The 17175-nt window shown below is 40.7% G+C and overlaps 2 protein-coding genes across 2 annotated transcripts in view; one reads left to right on the top strand and one right to left on the bottom strand.

Annotated features, from left to right (window-relative positions):
* CLCA1 (chloride channel accessory 1) overlaps positions 1 to 13032 on the top strand; it is a 34150-nt gene extending 21118 nt beyond the window's left edge. The window contains exons 8-14 of the mRNA XM_061411365.1: positions 2414 to 2588; positions 4410 to 4516; positions 7264 to 7479; positions 8558 to 8819; positions 9576 to 9746; positions 11382 to 11615; positions 12424 to 13032. Coding sequence (XP_061267349.1) covers positions 2414 to 2588; positions 4410 to 4516; positions 7264 to 7479; positions 8558 to 8819; positions 9576 to 9746; positions 11382 to 11615; positions 12424 to 12806 — 1548 coding nt within the window. The 3' untranslated portion in view covers positions 12807 to 13032. The remainder of the gene's footprint in view (positions 1 to 2413; positions 2589 to 4409; positions 4517 to 7263; positions 7480 to 8557; positions 8820 to 9575; positions 9747 to 11381; positions 11616 to 12423) is intronic.
* Positions 1 to 17175, bottom strand: part of ODF2L (outer dense fiber of sperm tails 2 like) — a 393421-nt gene that overhangs the window by 145090 nt on the left and 231156 nt on the right. The gene's annotated exons all lie outside the window — the stretch shown is intronic.

The raw sequence follows: 17175 nt of genomic DNA, 5'->3' as shown, positions 1-17175 counted from the left end.
TTCCCAATTTCCAAGCAGCAGCAGGAATATTTAGTTTTCAGCTCACGTGTTTCATGTTGACAGTGGACTCAAGCATTCCCTCATATGCAGTCTGACCCTCTGGCCCTTTTATTCCACTTTGAAGATCAGTTCCCTAGAAGTGGATTTTATTGCATACACAGTCAGCTTCACAACCTTTCTCCAGATGCCTTTGTGCACCTGGGTTCTCTTACCTCTGCCACTCACCCACACATTTTGATTAAAGAAGCAAGTAAGGGAGGGAAACTGACACTGAAATCACTGACATGTCTACGGAACTCATGGTATACAAAACTCGAGGGGAAATGACTGATACCAGATGGCCTGATGGTGACGAGGGAAGTTCTGGTTCTGCATTTCCTACTTCAGTGGGTGAGACAGTATGTGAGGCACACAGTTGGAATTTAGATGCTCCTCCTGCCCTACAGAGCCCAGGTATGGGGTGGGAGGAGGTTGTGTGTGGCCACAGGGTGATGAGGCAAAGGGCCTTGGATCCTGCCCTGTCTCAAGTTCCCTGCTGGCCCCTGGTGAGGACCCTGCTCAAGTATGGCAGTGGTGTCTGTTGAGCTGGGGCCACTGGACTTTACTTGTTTTCTTAGCTTGTTCAGTGCCCATTGGTTTTCTACCAGCTGACTCACCACACTCTGGCTCTCAATGCTGGAGCACAGCCCTGAGCACCCCATGTCCTGCATCTAGCTCTTGGGAGGTTGCACACCCCTTAGCTTCTGGGACAAGATAAATTGTCCTCTTGCCTGCCAATTCTCAAGTCAGCTGATTTCCATTTTCCCTATGGATACTTGCGGACTTCTGCATGTTTTCCATGACACACAGCAATGATGGGGAGTGAGACAAGGGAATCCAAATTGAGCCCTTCCTCTGGCCTCTCAGGGGCTTCTCTGGTGGCTCAGATAGTAAGGAATCTGCCTGCAATGCAGGAGACCTGGGTTCAATCCCTGGGTTGTAAAGATCCCTAGGAGAAGGAAATGGCAACCCACTCCAGTATACTGGCCTGGAGAATCCCAAGGACAGAGCAGCCTGGTGGGCTTCAGTCCATAGAGTCACAAAGAGTCAGACATGACTGACTGAGCCCTGCAGCTTGGTCAGACTGAGGTCTCAACCACAGCTGACAGGCTCCTGGGCTCCTGGGCTCCAGGCTTCCTCACATGACAGCAATCAGAGTTCTGCCTTCATCCTTTGTGGAGCAGCCCCCTCTAAAAAGGAGTGGGGCAGAAGTCTCCTCTGCTTTCAGCTCTTTTAATCTACATCAAGTTTCTTCCCTTCCTGAGAGTCTGGTCCAGAGATTGGAGTTACTTAGAATTACTTGTTTCCTCTACGTCTGAGTCTCCCTTCCTCTTTTTAAGGGAAGGTGAACTCTTGCCTTCCTCTTCATAAACATTATGATTTTTATCTGATTTTCCTTCTTATCCAATATTGGCACAAGGTATAACTTCTCTATATCACATAAAAAACATAATCTGTGTCTACCAGACACAGATTATCTATGTTGAGACATAGGTGTCATAAGACAGCTAGGAACTAGGGATTAATAAGAACAAAATGTTTTGCTTTCATCAGAGGGGATGTTAAAAATTTTAATAATTCATGTGAACTGCTGCTGCTGCTGCTAAGTTGCTTCAGTCGTGTCCAACTCTGTGGGACCCCATAGATGGCAGCCTACCAGGCTCCCCCGTCCCTGGGATCCTCCAGCCAAGAACACTGGAGTGGGTTGCCATTTCCTTCTCCAATGCATGAAAGTGAAAAGTGAAAGTGAAGTCGCTCAGTCGTGTCTGACTCTTAGTGACCCCATGGACTGCAGCCTACCAGGCTCTTCCATCCATGGGATTTTCCAGGCAAGAGTACTGGAGTGGGGTGCCATTGCCTTCTCCATATGTGACCTGAGAACTGACCAATCAGAATCAAGGCCAGCCATGAACAGCTGGAATGGTAAGACTGATGAATACCAGGCAAGCTAAAATCTGCCATGAGTCTAATATGATAATAGTAATATATTAGTCCCCATTATTATCCCTATTAAATGAAGATGGTTTCTGAAGTCATCTGGGAACCTCTGAAAGCCTGTCAAGGAGACATCATGTGAAGGAAAGTAGAAAATCCTTCTTTTCTGAGTCCCTAGAGCTGTCCATCCCTGGGACTGCCCTGTATCCCACCTTACTGAGCCTTCTCTGCAACAGGCTAACGGAGGAAAAAAATCACTGTCAAGTTCCATGAATCTTGCTGATTTATAATTGCATCATTGCAAGACAGAGATATTTGACCATTCCCAGACACTTTTGTTTATTCCCTCTAGAATCTCTTCTCATTCCCTTTAATTGCAATTTTCCCAATACTTTGGCTACCCTGAGTGTGACAACTCATGCCTGAATTATGTCCTTAGGTGATTAAGAAGAAATATCCAACAGATGGAGCTGAAATCATCTTACTGACCGATGGGGAGGACAACACTATAAGTGCATGCTTTGACGAGGTGAAGCAAAGCGGAGCCATCATCCACACAGTCGCCCTGGGGCCATCTGCAGCACAGGAACTAGAGCAGATGTCAAAAATGACAGGTGAAGGGTGACCTGCTGAGTCCCACTGTATTTTCTCTTCCACTGGACTTTGAGCTCCAGTGCACTGGGGAGTAGGGGAAGGGTAGGGCGAGGAGATATGGGGTTATCTTACTGAGCAATCAGCTGCCCTTACCCCCAGATGACTTTAGAATCGGCTCGACTCATTTATTCTAATGCCTTGTTTCTAGGATTAGGGCAGTCTGGAGAAGATGGGACCAGCACACCATTTGGGACTCTCTTCCCAGACACCTTATAAAGATTGGAAAGAATCTAATAGGTTAACTAGGAGCTTCTATTCTAACCTAGTGAATAGGTTAACTATTCACTTCCAGTTGGCAGCTGACCAAGAGACCCTGGGGAGACAGAGGACAAGCCACTAACTATATAATACCATGATACAAGTGCTCTGTTAGTAATAGAGGGTACAGTGAGCACGAAGAAGGGAGCCTAGACTTCATCTGGAGAAGAAGTGTACAGGAAGGTGACATCTGAACTGGGACGTGAACAAGAAGTGCAGGGGAAAAACAAAGTGCCTGCCGAACCACACAGAAGGCCACGCTGAAAATATAGAATGTAATGCAGTTTCTTTGTAAAACATTCATACATTGTGCTTCACCTTCCATACGCACATGGTTAAAATAGATCCCACCTGAACTATTCTTCAGCAGAGTGGGTTTTTATTACTTTAAATTTGTTTAACCTAGGGCCAGAATTATGGATATCAATTGCTGAGTTGTCCTCTGAGTCAGCTAAAACAACAGACTGCTTCTAACAGTGTTTGTCTTATGCCGGGATTCCTAGAAGCAGAGCCTGAGAAAGGGATTTGGGTGCATGTGGTTTACAGAGGGAGAGCTCTCAGGTGAAAGGGGCAGTAGGGACTAAGATCAGGCAGGGGAAGCTAAGCACAGATGTGAATTAGGAGGCCAGCTGAAGCCTGCCCTCACAGGAGGCTCTGGATCTAGAACTGCAAAACAGATTTGGTCCAGTCTTCAAAGACAGACCATTGTACCACTGTGTCCATCAGTCAGTGGTTAAAAAATGTCAGGGCAGAGCAGGGGTGAGTGGGGCATGCTGTTCTTTAGCTAGGGTGGCCCCATTTTGTAAGGCAATTTTCTGAAAAGGAGGCAGCTATATGCTGTTTGGCTAACACTCAGAGCTGCTGGGGAGAGATGCGTTAGTCTAGATAAGGGGATCTGGGTGAGGCACCAACAGGATGACCAAAACACTCTCCTCAGATTTTAGATGTCACTAAGAGTTTAAAAGTGCCTTAACATCAACTACCTTAGGTACACCTGTTCTAAATAGGTGTAGATTACATGGCTGGTATATCATCTCATGTTTACTACATATAATACTTTTCTATAACCATCACTTGTCAGTTATTTCTTGCTGCTGTAACATACACATTTTTTCTGATTTAAGAGAAAACTTGAAAGTCAAGCTTGCTAAGATTATGTGTAAAATAAGAATAAATCAATACGCTTGCAGTGAGGCTTAATGGCTCATATGAAAGTGCGTGACCTTTAAAACACAAGATTTATATTACTAGTTTTGGTCTATGGGGGATTCTTAATTGCTTTGCAGAGGGCTGAAGTAGCCAAATGACGATGTTGCTGAAGGATTTGTTTAGTAGGATTAAAATATTATTACTAGTATCAGCTTCTGAGTTAATCTGGACACCTATTTAATGTTAATCTATTAATATTAATGTTTAATAGCACAAAAGAGTAAGTACTTTGTGTATTTTATCTTAACAATTGCTAAAATGTTGCAAATATTTGTTTTCTAGAAAATAACTTCGATAACATAATTGCATTCTAGGAGGTTTGCAGACATATGCTTCAGATCAGGTTCAGAACAATGGTCTCGTGGATGCTTTCGCGGCCCTTTCATCAGGAAACAAAGCTGTCTCCCAGCGCTCCATTCAGGTCAGAGTTCCTCCTCAGTTTTTCATGTTTATTAAAAACCATAGCCAAGATAGGGAGTTTCATGGTTATGCATTTTAAGTCCACATTCCCCTAGTAATAAATTAACATAGAAGCTTCAGCCTGATATTAGCCATTATTTCTAAACTGCAACACTATTCCTTTAAACAAGGCAATCAGTGCTTCTAATTTGGAAACAATACTAAGTGACTTCCTCTTAGAAACCATCAACATAAAATGTAATGGGTCCAAGAATTCTTTTTTAACATATGTTAACAAGCATCCATAGCAATATAATTGGCCCAGAATTTTCTTCAGAGTAGATTATCTCAATATAAATTATCTGGAACAACTGTTCAGGGATTACTTGGTCTTTTTTTCCATTACCTCAAATTCCTGGTATTTGTCAAGATTTTCCTATAAAGAGTGGAAAGTGATTTGTACTGTGAAAAGCCCACGTGGTCAGTCCAGTCACCTGGATCCTGTTCCTGGGTCTGTCATTAACTGTGACCATGGGCAAAGAACTTCACCTCTCTGGACTTAAGTTCTCAGCCAGACATGAACCACAAAACTGCGGTCCCTTATGGTTCTAGAATTTCAAGAAAACAGAATTTTGTTTCAACAGTCTTGGGACAATAAAAAATGGACAAATATATTAAGTGCTCTTTCCTAATGGCTGTAAAAATTATTCATGTGAACCTTTAAACCAGAGAGTGAATAATCAACACCACACCTGTGTGAGTTGTAACTTTTATTGTGAATGAAAGTAAAAATAATGTAAATCAAAGCCAAATAATGACCTAGTCTATAGCACAGGGAATTCTAATCAATACTCTGTAATGGCCTATATGGGAAAAGAATCCATATGCGCTTCTCTGGTGGCTCAGTGGTAAAGAATCTGTCTGCAACGAAGGAAACATGAATTCAATCCCTGGGTTAGTAAGAACCCCTGGAGAAATAAATGGCAACCCACTCTAGTATTCTTACCTGGAAAATGCCATGGACAGAGGAGCCTGGAGGGTTATAGTCCATGGGGTCACAACAGAGTCGGACAAGACTTAGCAACTAAACACAACATATGTAGATGTATAACTGATTCACTTTGCTGTACTCCTGAAACTAACACAACACTGTAAATCAACTATACTCCAATGGAAATTTTTTAAAGCCAAAAAATGTCAGATTTCAAAACAATAGGCTTTTTAGTCTATCAGTGTAGCATTTATTCACTCAAAGAATATAGCAGTTACACTTATTTATGAATATTAAACCCAAGAGCCTGATTTGAACACAGGAGGCACATGTCTTAGAAAAGTAATTAAACTGATTAATGGGCAAGTTCACAGTCAGGCAGTTTCTGCCCAGTATTTTTATATTTAAGAAACCTAAAAGGGAGGGAGATTGAGACATGAGTAGGACTCATTTCCCCACCTATCATAAGAACAAGATCTAAGGGCCCCTTGCTTTCTTCACATCTTAGATCATAATCTATTTTTAAAACTAGAAAGTTGGGCTTGATGACCAGAGCATCCTATCTTCTGACAGATATTCGTTTAAAGACCATAAATAATTAACTAGGAGATAATCCTGAAAAATTATACTTTCTACAAAGTCTGGTTAGACCTTCCCTACTTCAACTGCTGCTCTACAGCTTCTTCATTCTTCACCAGATAACAAATCAGCCTTGGGCAGTGACTTCTTTCATTTACCTTCACTGCTGCTGCTGCTGCTAAGTCGCTTCAGTCGTGTCCGACTCCTAGCGACCCCATGGACTGCGGCCTACCAGGCTCCTCCGTCCATGGGATTTTCCAGGCAACAGTACTGGAGTGGGGTGCCATTGCCTTCTCTAATTTACCTTCACAGGGACTGCAATAATAATTGACCTAGGACTTAGTTATTTGCAAGTCAAACAATCCAGATGTGGGTCAAAGTCCTAGTTAGTCCCCTTAAGGGTTTAAGTCCAGTAATAAGATGAGACGTACAGTATGCTGGTAGGTATCAAACAAAACACACTGTGAGGACATCAAAGGATTAATAGAAACAAGATCCACCCACAGACTTAGAGAATGAAATTGGGGTTTCTGGGGGAAGGATGGGAGGAAGGGATCGACATGTACACACTGCTATATTTAAAATGGACCTACTGGTTCCACATGGAACTCGGTTCAATGTTATGTGGCAACCTGGATGGGAGGGGAGTTTGGGGGAGAATGGCTACATGTGTATATATGGCTGAGTCCCTTCATTGTTCACCTGAAACTATCACACCATTGTTCGTTAATTGGCTATACCCCAATACAAAATTGAAAGTTTAAAAAAAATATATACTGTGGGAGATCAAAGGAGGGAGAGATTATTCTTGTTGGTGATATAGACATCAAGTGACATTCAAATTGAATTTTGAAGGGTAGGTAAGCCTTACACAAATGGAGATGAATGTATAGATTTCCAGGAAAAGCAGAGATTGTGGTAGACAGAGAGTCAGAGATTCATGAAGATCATAAGAGGAAGTGGTCTTGTTTGGGTGTCAGAATCAACATTATGGAAGCTAAGGCTGGAAAAGTCATTTATGATTGGATCATTAAAAAAAAAGAATTGGCTCATAATAGGTACTAAACATCAAGCCAAGTTCTTAGGTACCACTGAAGTCTTTCTAATGGGGCGACTAATAGTTGGAGGCAAAATGGAAGCTATTATGTGATGGGAGCTGTATTCTCCAGAAAGTAAAGAATTGTATACTTACTTTACAGCTTGAGAGTAGGGGATTAACCCTCCAGAACAGTCAGTGGATGAATGGCACAGTGACTGTGGACAGCACTGTGGGGAAAGACACTTTGTTTCTCATCACCTGGACAACTGATCTTCCCCAAATCCTTCTCTGGGATCCCAGTGGAAACAAACAAGATGGCTTCATAGTGGATAAAAACACCAAAATGGCCTACCTCCAAATCCCAGACATTGCCAAGGTATGGTCTCATCTTTTTTCCTTCTCACAGTTTGATAAGATAAGATAAAATTTTTACAGAATAATCACAACTTTTAAAATGATAGTGATTTCTTAAAAAAAAAAAAAAAAAGAGTCAGTGTTGAACGAAAGAGAACAAGGAAAAAACTCCATTCTGTGGAAATCACTCTGTGTGACAGCAAGTCTCTTCAGTTCAGTCACTCAGTTGTGTCTGACTCTCTGCAACTCCATGGACTGCAGCATGCCAGGCTTCCCTGTCCATCACCAACTCCTGGAGCTTACTCAAACTCACGTCTATCAAGTCAGTGATGCTATCCACCCATCTCATCCTCTGTCATCCCCTTCTCCTGCCTTCAATCTTTCCCAGCATCAGGGTCTTTTCCAATGAGTCAGTTCTTCACATCAGGTGGACAAAGTATTGGAGTTTCAGCCTCAGCATCAGTCTTTCCAATGAATATTCAGGACTAATTTCCTTTAGAATGGACTGGTTGGATCTCCTTGTAGACCTAGGGACTCTCAAGAGTCTTCTCCAACGCCACAGTTCAAAAGTATCAATTCTTTGGCATGCAGCTTTCTTTATAGTCCAACTTTAACACCCATACATGACTACTGGAAAAACCATAGCTTTGACTAGTTGGACCTTTGTTGGCAAAGTAATGTCTCTGCTTTTTAATATGCTGTCTAGGTTGGTCATAGCTTTAGTCAAGAAAAAGGAAATCGGTGATATTTTCTCCAGGTATTAAAAGGAGAACCCTCAAATTACACAGCAGCTGATGCTTTGGCATAATGAAAATTATTTCCTCTATTGATCCTGCTCTTGAGAAACCAATGCTATGATAAGGACACAACTTTCAAACCTCATTTTTCCCAACTAGAATTTTCTTGGCAGTAAGAACCATGTCATTAGTCCAAACATACCGAAGTTTCCCTTGACTAAGAAAGTATAAAACACCTTCTTAGATCTACTTTTAATGTACATATATCAGATGAGCTTTTCCTATAGTTGGCATTGAAGTTAGGTCTGTCACTTAAATTTATTAACTGGAAATGTCTCCTTTTTTTTTTTTTTTTTTGGCTAGATTGGTGTTTGGAAATACAGCCTACAAGCAAGCTCCCAAACCCTAACTTTGACTGTCACCTCCCGTGCATCAAGTGCTACTTTGCCTCCAGTTACAGTGACCTCTAAAATGAACAAAGACACAGGCAAATTCCCTAGCCCTATGGTAGTTTATGTAAAGATTCACCAAGGAACCAAGCCAATTCTCAGGTCCAAGGTCACAGCACTAATAGAATCAGTGGATGGGAAAACAGTTACCTTGGAATTATTGGACAATGGAGCAGGTAACCACCCCAGGAACTGGACACATTTTTCTTTTCCAGGAAACAACCAAGCAACAGCAGGAGGGCATATTGTGGTGAGGAGTCCAGCACTGGGGTTGTGGTTGTGAGAGCTCTCTGCCTCCCTACAACTCCTATATTTCAAAATGTTGGGAAACATGAGAACAGCTTGCCTTTAGCTTCTATAAAGTGCAAAAAAGTTGTCAGTGAGCATTCCAACCCTCTCAGAAAAGGAAAGGAGGAAAATTAATAGCTATTTTGTGTTAGAAGTTTGTGATGGATGGATAGATAGATCTTCATTTCTTATCTTCACCACACACTTTTGAGGTGTTATGATCCCTACATTACAGATGAAGAAAGAGGCTTTAACATTTGGAAAGCAGCAGAGAAGGAACTTGACTATTCACTATAAAACAAGTAAATTTATTAAAACAAATTCTGTAAATGAATTTTCTACCTAAACCTATCCTCGGTAAAAGTCATAAATTTTAAGGAAATAAACATACAACACTTTTTGTCACCAGTAACATACAGTAATTCAATTCAGTTCAACAGATACTTATTGAGAGGTTACTTTGTGCTATGTTGGATGTAACAGAGACACATAACTTGATCGCTGATTTCAAAAAGAAAGACAATTCAGGAGGACAAGATGTATGCATTTGAAAGTACACACACAAAGTGGTGAAAGAAGTATACCTCATCCTTAACACAGTCAAATCCTAATTCCTTCATTAATTCCTTCATTTCTCTGTCAAGGTGCTGATGCTACTAAGGATGATGGTATCTATTCAAGGTACTTTACAGCTTATGATACAAATGGTAGATACAGTGTAAAAGTGTGGGCTCTGGGAGGAGTCAACACAGCCTCTCAGAATGCATCACCCCAGCGAAATGGAGCCATGTACATACCTGGCTGGATTGAGAATGGTGAGTAATCTATAACAACATCCTTGCCTTGAGTAAAAGGCTTGGAATCAAGGGAAAACCAAAACCTGAGAGAATGGTGCAGAATTAAATCAGTTTCTCAACCTTGCCATTACTGACATTTTGGTCACATAATTCTTTATTGTGGAGGGCTGTCCTGTGCATTGTGAGATGTTTAGCAACACTTCTGGCCTCTATTTACTAGACATCAGAAGCAGCCCTCACAGTCATGACAATCAAACATATGTCCAGACATCATTCACTGTTCTCTAGGTAACAACATAGCACCTATTAAGCCATCAGATTGAGTATAGATTTTGACTGCCTTGGTTCAATTCCAGCCTTCTACCAGATAAAGTATTTTAGGTACTCTCTTGTGCTTTGTCTGCCTCACTTGTAAAATAGGAAATAATAGTAACTACCTCATGGAATGGTTATGATGAATAAATAAGAAAATGCATCTAAATAAGCTATTGCTGGTAAACAAGAATGCCACTGATTGAACAGGTCAGGGGTTTTTAGAATTTCAGGATGACTTTTATACAAATTTTCAGCAAGAATGTGAAGCAAATTGGAATTGCTACATTAACTAGATTTCCATACATTCATTGAGAAAATCAAGTCTTTCAAAAGCACACAATTTTAGAACGCCTAACATAAAACATTTTGTGAGAAACTACAGTCTAATAGGGAGAAGGCAATGGCTCCCCACTCCAGTACTGTTGCCCGGAAATCCCATGGATGGAGGAGCCTGGTGGGCTACAGTCCATGGGGTTGCTAAGAGTCAGACACGACTGAGTGACTTCACTTTCACTTTCCACTTTCATGCCTTGGAGAAGGAAATGGCAACCCACTCCAGTGTTCTTGCCTGGAGAATCCCATGGACAGAGAAGCCTGGTGGGCTGCAGTCCATGGGGTCACACAGAGTCGGACACGACTGAAGCGACTTGGCAGCAGCAGCACAATCTAATAAGAAAGATAAAACACAAATATGGAGAGAAAGAGAAAAATTCAAAGAATAAATAATCAAGGCAATTCTTGAATCCCAGCTAAATGATTAAGAAATAAATAGGAAAGACAATAAAACCCACAGTATTACCTAGGTGGAAGAGACTGCTTGAAGAAGTCTGAGAAGGTTTAAAGCAGAGGTAGTATTTAAACTGATGTTGTGGCCGGTTAAGATTAGGATAAGGTAGTAGGATAGCAAAAACATAGGATAGGGTGGGAGGTGGAAGGGAGGTTCAAGAGGGAAAGGATTTCTGTATAGCTATGGCTGATTCATGTTGACATACAGCAGAAGCCAACACAATATTGTAAAGCAATTATCCTCCAATTTAAAATTTAAAACACACACACAAAATCAACTCCAGGAAAGGTATATTTATAAAAAACAAATTGTGGAAGCTATGCCACTAAATATCCAGGAAATAAATATATGTGAGATAAAGAACTATGATTCTCTTTGCTTTTCCCCCTCTGATGTGACCTGATTTAGGAGCTTTACAACAAATAAAGTAAGTTTTGAGTGTGGGAAGAAAGAAGGGAAGTGTAAGAAGAGGGCAAGTCAATGACAAAACAGAGGGGAGTATAGCCATTTCATGGTGTTATCTGTCTTAACTGAGGGATTTTTTAATGCAGGTGAAGTAAAATGGAATCCACCAAGACCTGAAATTAACAAGGATCAAGGCAAGCAAGTATGTTTCAGCAGAACGTCCTCCGGAGGTTCATTTGTGGCCACTGATGTTCCAAAGGCCCCCATACCTGATCTCTTTCCACCATGTAAAATCACTGACCTGAAGGCAAAAATCGAAGGGGACAATCTCATTAATCTGACTTGGACGGCTCCCGGGGATGATTATGATCATGGAAGAGGTAAGCTGAATGTGGTATGGACCCTGTAAAGGAGGTTAGCAGCCAAGCAGAGGGGCAGACGGTGGGAGGCAGGCAGGTGTGCTGTGATGCATGTTGAGGGCAGAAGGCAGGAGGGACCTGGGATGTCCTCTGAAATGACAGTTTAAGACTTTTAAACATGAGAAGTTTGGAATCTGAACAACTGGCCTATATAGGTGTAAGATATTTAAACCAGGAATAGGCAATCCTCAGTTTTTTTTCTGAAATCTTGCCAAGCTGTGCTTTAATAGACCTCATTTTCAGTAATGTCTCTTGGAGAGAACTGGGAATAGAGCATAGATACTGTGGACCAGAGCTGTCCTTTGGAAGAAACCTCAGATTTTTTCTCTCAAAGTATGGTCTGTGGATTGCAGCATGGGTATCACATGAATGCTAGTTAGAAGTGTAGAACTGGGTCTACTGAACCAGAATCTGCATTTTAAGATCCCTGGATGATGTGTGTATACATTCAAGTTTGAGAAGCACAAATAATAAAATAATAAGCAGTAATTATCTCCTCTCTCAGTCAGATGCTATGGCCAGAAATAATTACCTAAGCTTTAAGTCAAGCCTGATCCAGTTTTACATTTATTACTCTGTCAGAATACAAAAGGGCACAGGATATAAAAATTAAAATGTAAAAAAAAAAGATACTAGTGCTTATAAAAATGGACCATCAATTTATTTATTCATTGGTATTTTATAGTATGATGATATTGTTTCTAATAGATTTTTAAAAACTTTGACTTGCGGATTACAAATCACATCCTTTTTTTAAATTATGTTTTAGCTGACAAGTACATCATTAGAATAAGCACAAATATTCTTGAGCTCAGAGACAAGTTCAATGAATCACTTCAAGTGAACACTACTGATCTCATCCCAAATGAGGCCAACTCAGAGGAAGTCTTTGTGTTTAAACCAGAAACCATCACTTTTACAAACGGCACGGATCTCTTCATTGCTATACAGGCTGTTGATGAGGTCAGCCTGAAGTCAGAAATCTCCAACATTGCACAAGTATCTTTGTTTATTCCGCCAGAGATTCCTCCAGAGAAACCAAGTCCTTCTCTTCCTTGTCCTGATATTAGTATCAACAGCACCATTCCTGGTATTCACATTTTAAAAATTATGTGGAAGTGGCTAGGAGAATTACAAATTTCCTTGGGTTGAGTTTTCCTGAGATAAATCATTCATCCTTCTTTTGATTATAAAAATTTATAGAATGTATTTTAGATTTCCTGTATGAGGCAATTTAATGAAATAAAATACTAAAAACTGGGTACACATGCATAAAAAGTATGTATTCAAATCCAAAAATTTAACCATTGTTCACTTATTATTTGAGTACAGAAAGAAGGGGTGCTTGCATCAATAAATGGAACTATGTTTAATTTGATTTGAGGAACTTTGCCAGTTATAAAAGAACATGTAATTACATTGAAATATGCCAGAAATGCCCAACTAGGTCAAACTATTTAAATATAAAAGGCATGTTCAATATTATATAGCAACATAAATGGGAAAAGAATTTGAAAATGAATAGGTACATGAATATGTATAACTGAATTACTTTGCTTTACATCTGAAACTAACACATTGCTAATCATCTATACTCCAAAACAAAATAAAAAGTTAAAAATAAATAAATAATATGAAGTTCATGACTTGTTATAGAAGAGATTTGGACCAACATTACCAGGATTATATATTCTTTTTCTCTAGATTTGGGCAAAGATGATGCATTTAAGAAAGAGATTGCACTGTAGCTTCCCTGATGGTTCATCTGGTAAAGAATCCTCCCACAACACGGGAGACCTGAGTTCAATCCCTGGGTTTGGAAGATCCCCTGGAGAAGGGAATGGCTACCCTCTCCAGTATTCTGACCTGGAGAATTCCATGGACTGTATAGTCCATGGGGTCGCAAAGAGTTGGACACGACTGAGTGACTTTCACTTTCACTTTGCATTGTGGAATGAAATAGCAGCATGGTAAAGGCTCCAAAGGCACAGAAATGTATGCAATGTGCATGCAATTATGAGTCAAAGATGCCCAAAGCCACAGTGGTGGCACGTGCAGTAGACAAGTAGGTTCAGGCCAAGTGTGAAGGAAAGTGATTGAGAAACATTTACTGTATACTTTGTGCCAAGTGTTCTACTAATGCCTTATATGCATTATCTTATGTAATGCAATTCAGTTCATTCAACAAATATTCATCAGCTGACTACTACATTCCAGGCTTATGCTAGGTCCTGAATACAAACAGATGAGTAAGATTTGGCTTTTTTCTTACAGGCAATAAGGAACATGTGAGGATAAATCAGGAGTACTATCTATGACTGAGTAGTGTGGGGAGGGAGGTTTTGGGAACTACATGAAGGACTAAACAAAACTGGAAGAGGGTACGGTCATGACAGATGAAAGGGGAAGGGGAAGAAAAGGGAAGAAGGACAAATAGACTTAGCAATATGACAGTTCCCATCAAGGACTAATCAAACATTCCAGTGCCTCCAAGGGCAAGTATTCTTGTAACGTGGTTTCAAATTCCCAGTTTATTAGCACAATGAGTTTAATGTTCAAGTGACTCTCTGAAAACAAAACATCTAGAAGATTGTTTCTACATAGACTTTAGATTTATTTCTTTATTTATAGATATTCTTAAAAGGAAGATTCAAAAATTTCAAAATAGGACTTGAGGCACCTTAAAGATACATACAATAAGTATGTTTAAAAATTAAGAAAATAAAGAAATGGGAAAAAGTGAAAGTGTTAGTCACTCAGTTGTGTCTGACTCTTTGAGACCCCATAGACTGTAGCCCACCAGGCTTCTCTGTCCATGGGATTCCCCAGGCAAGAATACTAGAGTGGGTTACCATTTCCTTCCCTAGGGGATTTTCCTGATCCAGGGATCAAACCCAAACCTCCTGCATTGCAGGTGGGATTCTCAATGATCTAGCCACCAGGGAATCCCGGAAGAAAGTAAATATATGATAAAAAACTACAGGAAACTTTAGCATATCCAAAGTCAAATATAATGTTCTGTTCAATTGCTGTCCCCAGGTCACACATTTATGTTGAGCATCCAAGCAGGCAGAACAAAGATTAACAGGCTACAGTGAAAAAAAAAAGTTCAAGAAGAGCATGACTTTCTCTGTTTGAGACCCAAGTGAAGTTTCATCTACAGGTCCTCAGTGAATTAGGGTACCGTGATGTTAAGGACAGCAGCTTCAGAAACATCCGTATAGTAATCACAACAAGTTTAATATAGCACTGATCAAAGCATCCTTCACGTAATCATTCTTCACTGTGGGGTTACAACACACTTCAGCATTGTACAGGAAAGACTGTTATACAGGGGCCCAAGCAATGCAAAACTAGCAAATAGTTCTTGGGTTTGCTCCAAAGACAAAATCTGAAATGAATGGATTGTATGTCCTTTAGTCTAAGAAAGACTAGTTTTTCTTATGTATCAGTTCAGTTCAGTTCAGTCACTCAGTCGTGTCTGACTTTTTGTGACCCCATGAATCGCAGCACGCCAAGCCTCCCTGTCCATCATCAACTCCTGGAGTTCACTGAGACTCACGTCCATCGAGTCAGTGATGCCATCCAAACATCTCATCCTCTATCGTCCCCTTCTCCTTCTGCCCCCAATCCCTCCCAGCATCAGAGTCTTTTCCAATGAGTCAACTCTTCTCATGAGGTGGCCAAAGTACTAGAGTTTCAGCTTTAGCATCATTCCTTCCAAAGAAATCCCAGGGCTGATCTCCTTCAGAATGGACTGGTTGCATCTCCTTGCAGTCCAAGGGACTCTCAAGAGTCTTCTCCAACACCACAGTTCAAAAGCATCAATTCTTCAGTGCTCAGCTTTCTTCACAGTCCAACTCTCACACCCATACATGACCACTGGAAAAACCATAGCCTTGACTAGACAAACCTTTGTTGGCAAAGTTATGTCTCTGCTTTTCAATATGCTATCTAGGTTGGTCATAACTTTCCTCCCAAGGAGTAAGCGTCTTTTAATTTCATGGTTGCAGTCACCATCTGCAGTGATTTTGGAGCCCAGAAAAATAAAGTCTGACACCGTTTCCACTGTTTCCCCATCTATTTCCTATGAAGTGATGGGACCAGATGCCATGATCTTCGTTTTCTGAATGTTGAGTTTTAAGCCAACTTTTTCACTCTCCTCTTTCACCTTCATCAAGAGGCTTTTGAGTTCCTCTTCACTTTCTGCCATAAGGGTGGTGTCATCGGCATATCTGAGGTTATTGATATTTCTCCCGGCAATCTTAGTTTCAGCTTGTGCTTCTTCCAGCCCAGCGTTTCTCATGACGTACTCTGCATAGAAGTTAAATAAGCAGGGTGACAATATACAGCCTTGACGTACTCCTTTTCCTATTTGGAACCAGTCTGTTGTTCCATGTCCAGTTCTAACTGTTGCTTCCTGACCTGCATACAGATTTCTCAAGAGGCAGATCAGGTAGTCTGGTATTCCCATCTCTTTCAGAATTAGAACAGCAGAGAGTTCAGAGGCTAGAAAAATAGTGATATCCTAAAATTCATTACTGTTCAGTTCTAAAATTCAGTACTGTTTGTTGAGTACACATCCAGGTACTTTCCCAACCAACTAGACAGAAGATCAGACTGTAGTCTTTTTCTGAAAGTTATGAAACCAAACTAGGTTGCTTCCATGTCCTGGCTATTATAAACAGTGCTGCAATGAACATGGGGGTACATGTGTCTCTTTAAATTCTGGTTTCCTCAGTGTGTACGCCCAGCAGTGGGATTGCTGGGTTGTATGTCAGCCTATTTCCAGTTTTTTAAGGAATCTCCACACTGCTCTCCATAGTGGCTGTACTACTTTGCATTCCCACCGACAGTGTAAGAGGGTCCCCTTTTCGCCACACCCTCTCCAGCATTTATTGTTTGTAGACTTTTTGATGACAGCCATTCTGACCAACATGAGATTGTACCTCATTGTGGTTTTGATTTGCATTTCTCTGATCAGCAGATGAATGGATAAGGAGGTTGTGGTACATATACACAATGGAATATTACTCAGCTATAAAAAAGAACACATTTGAGTCAGTTCTAACGAGGCGGATGAAACTGGAGCCTATTATAAAGAGTGAAGCCAGAAAGAGAAATACCAATACAGTAAGTTAACACATATATATGGAATTTAGAAAGATGGTAACAATGACCCTATATGCAAGACAGCAAAAAAGACACAGATATAAAGAACAGACTTTTGGACTATGTGGGAGAAGGCGAGGGTGGGATGATATGAGAGAATAGCATTGAAACATGTATATTACCATATGTAAAATAGATGACCAGTGCAAATGCAATGCATGAAGCAGGGCACCCAAAGCTGGTGCTCTGGGACGACCCAGAGGGATGGGGTAGGGAGGGAGGCAGGAGGGGGGTTCAGGATGGTGGGACACATGTACACCCATGGCTGATTCATGTTAATATATGGCAAAACCCACCACAATATCATAAAGTAATTAGTAATTAGGCTATTTAATTAGCCTTAAATAAA

Source organism: Bos javanicus, chromosome 3 (assembly GCF_032452875.1).
Source record: "Bos javanicus breed banteng chromosome 3, ARS-OSU_banteng_1.0, whole genome shotgun sequence".
Taxonomy (NCBI): Eukaryota; Metazoa; Chordata; class Mammalia; order Artiodactyla; family Bovidae; genus Bos; species Bos javanicus.
Note: the sequence above shows the minus strand (reverse complement) of the source record. Positions and strands in the feature narration are given on the sequence as shown.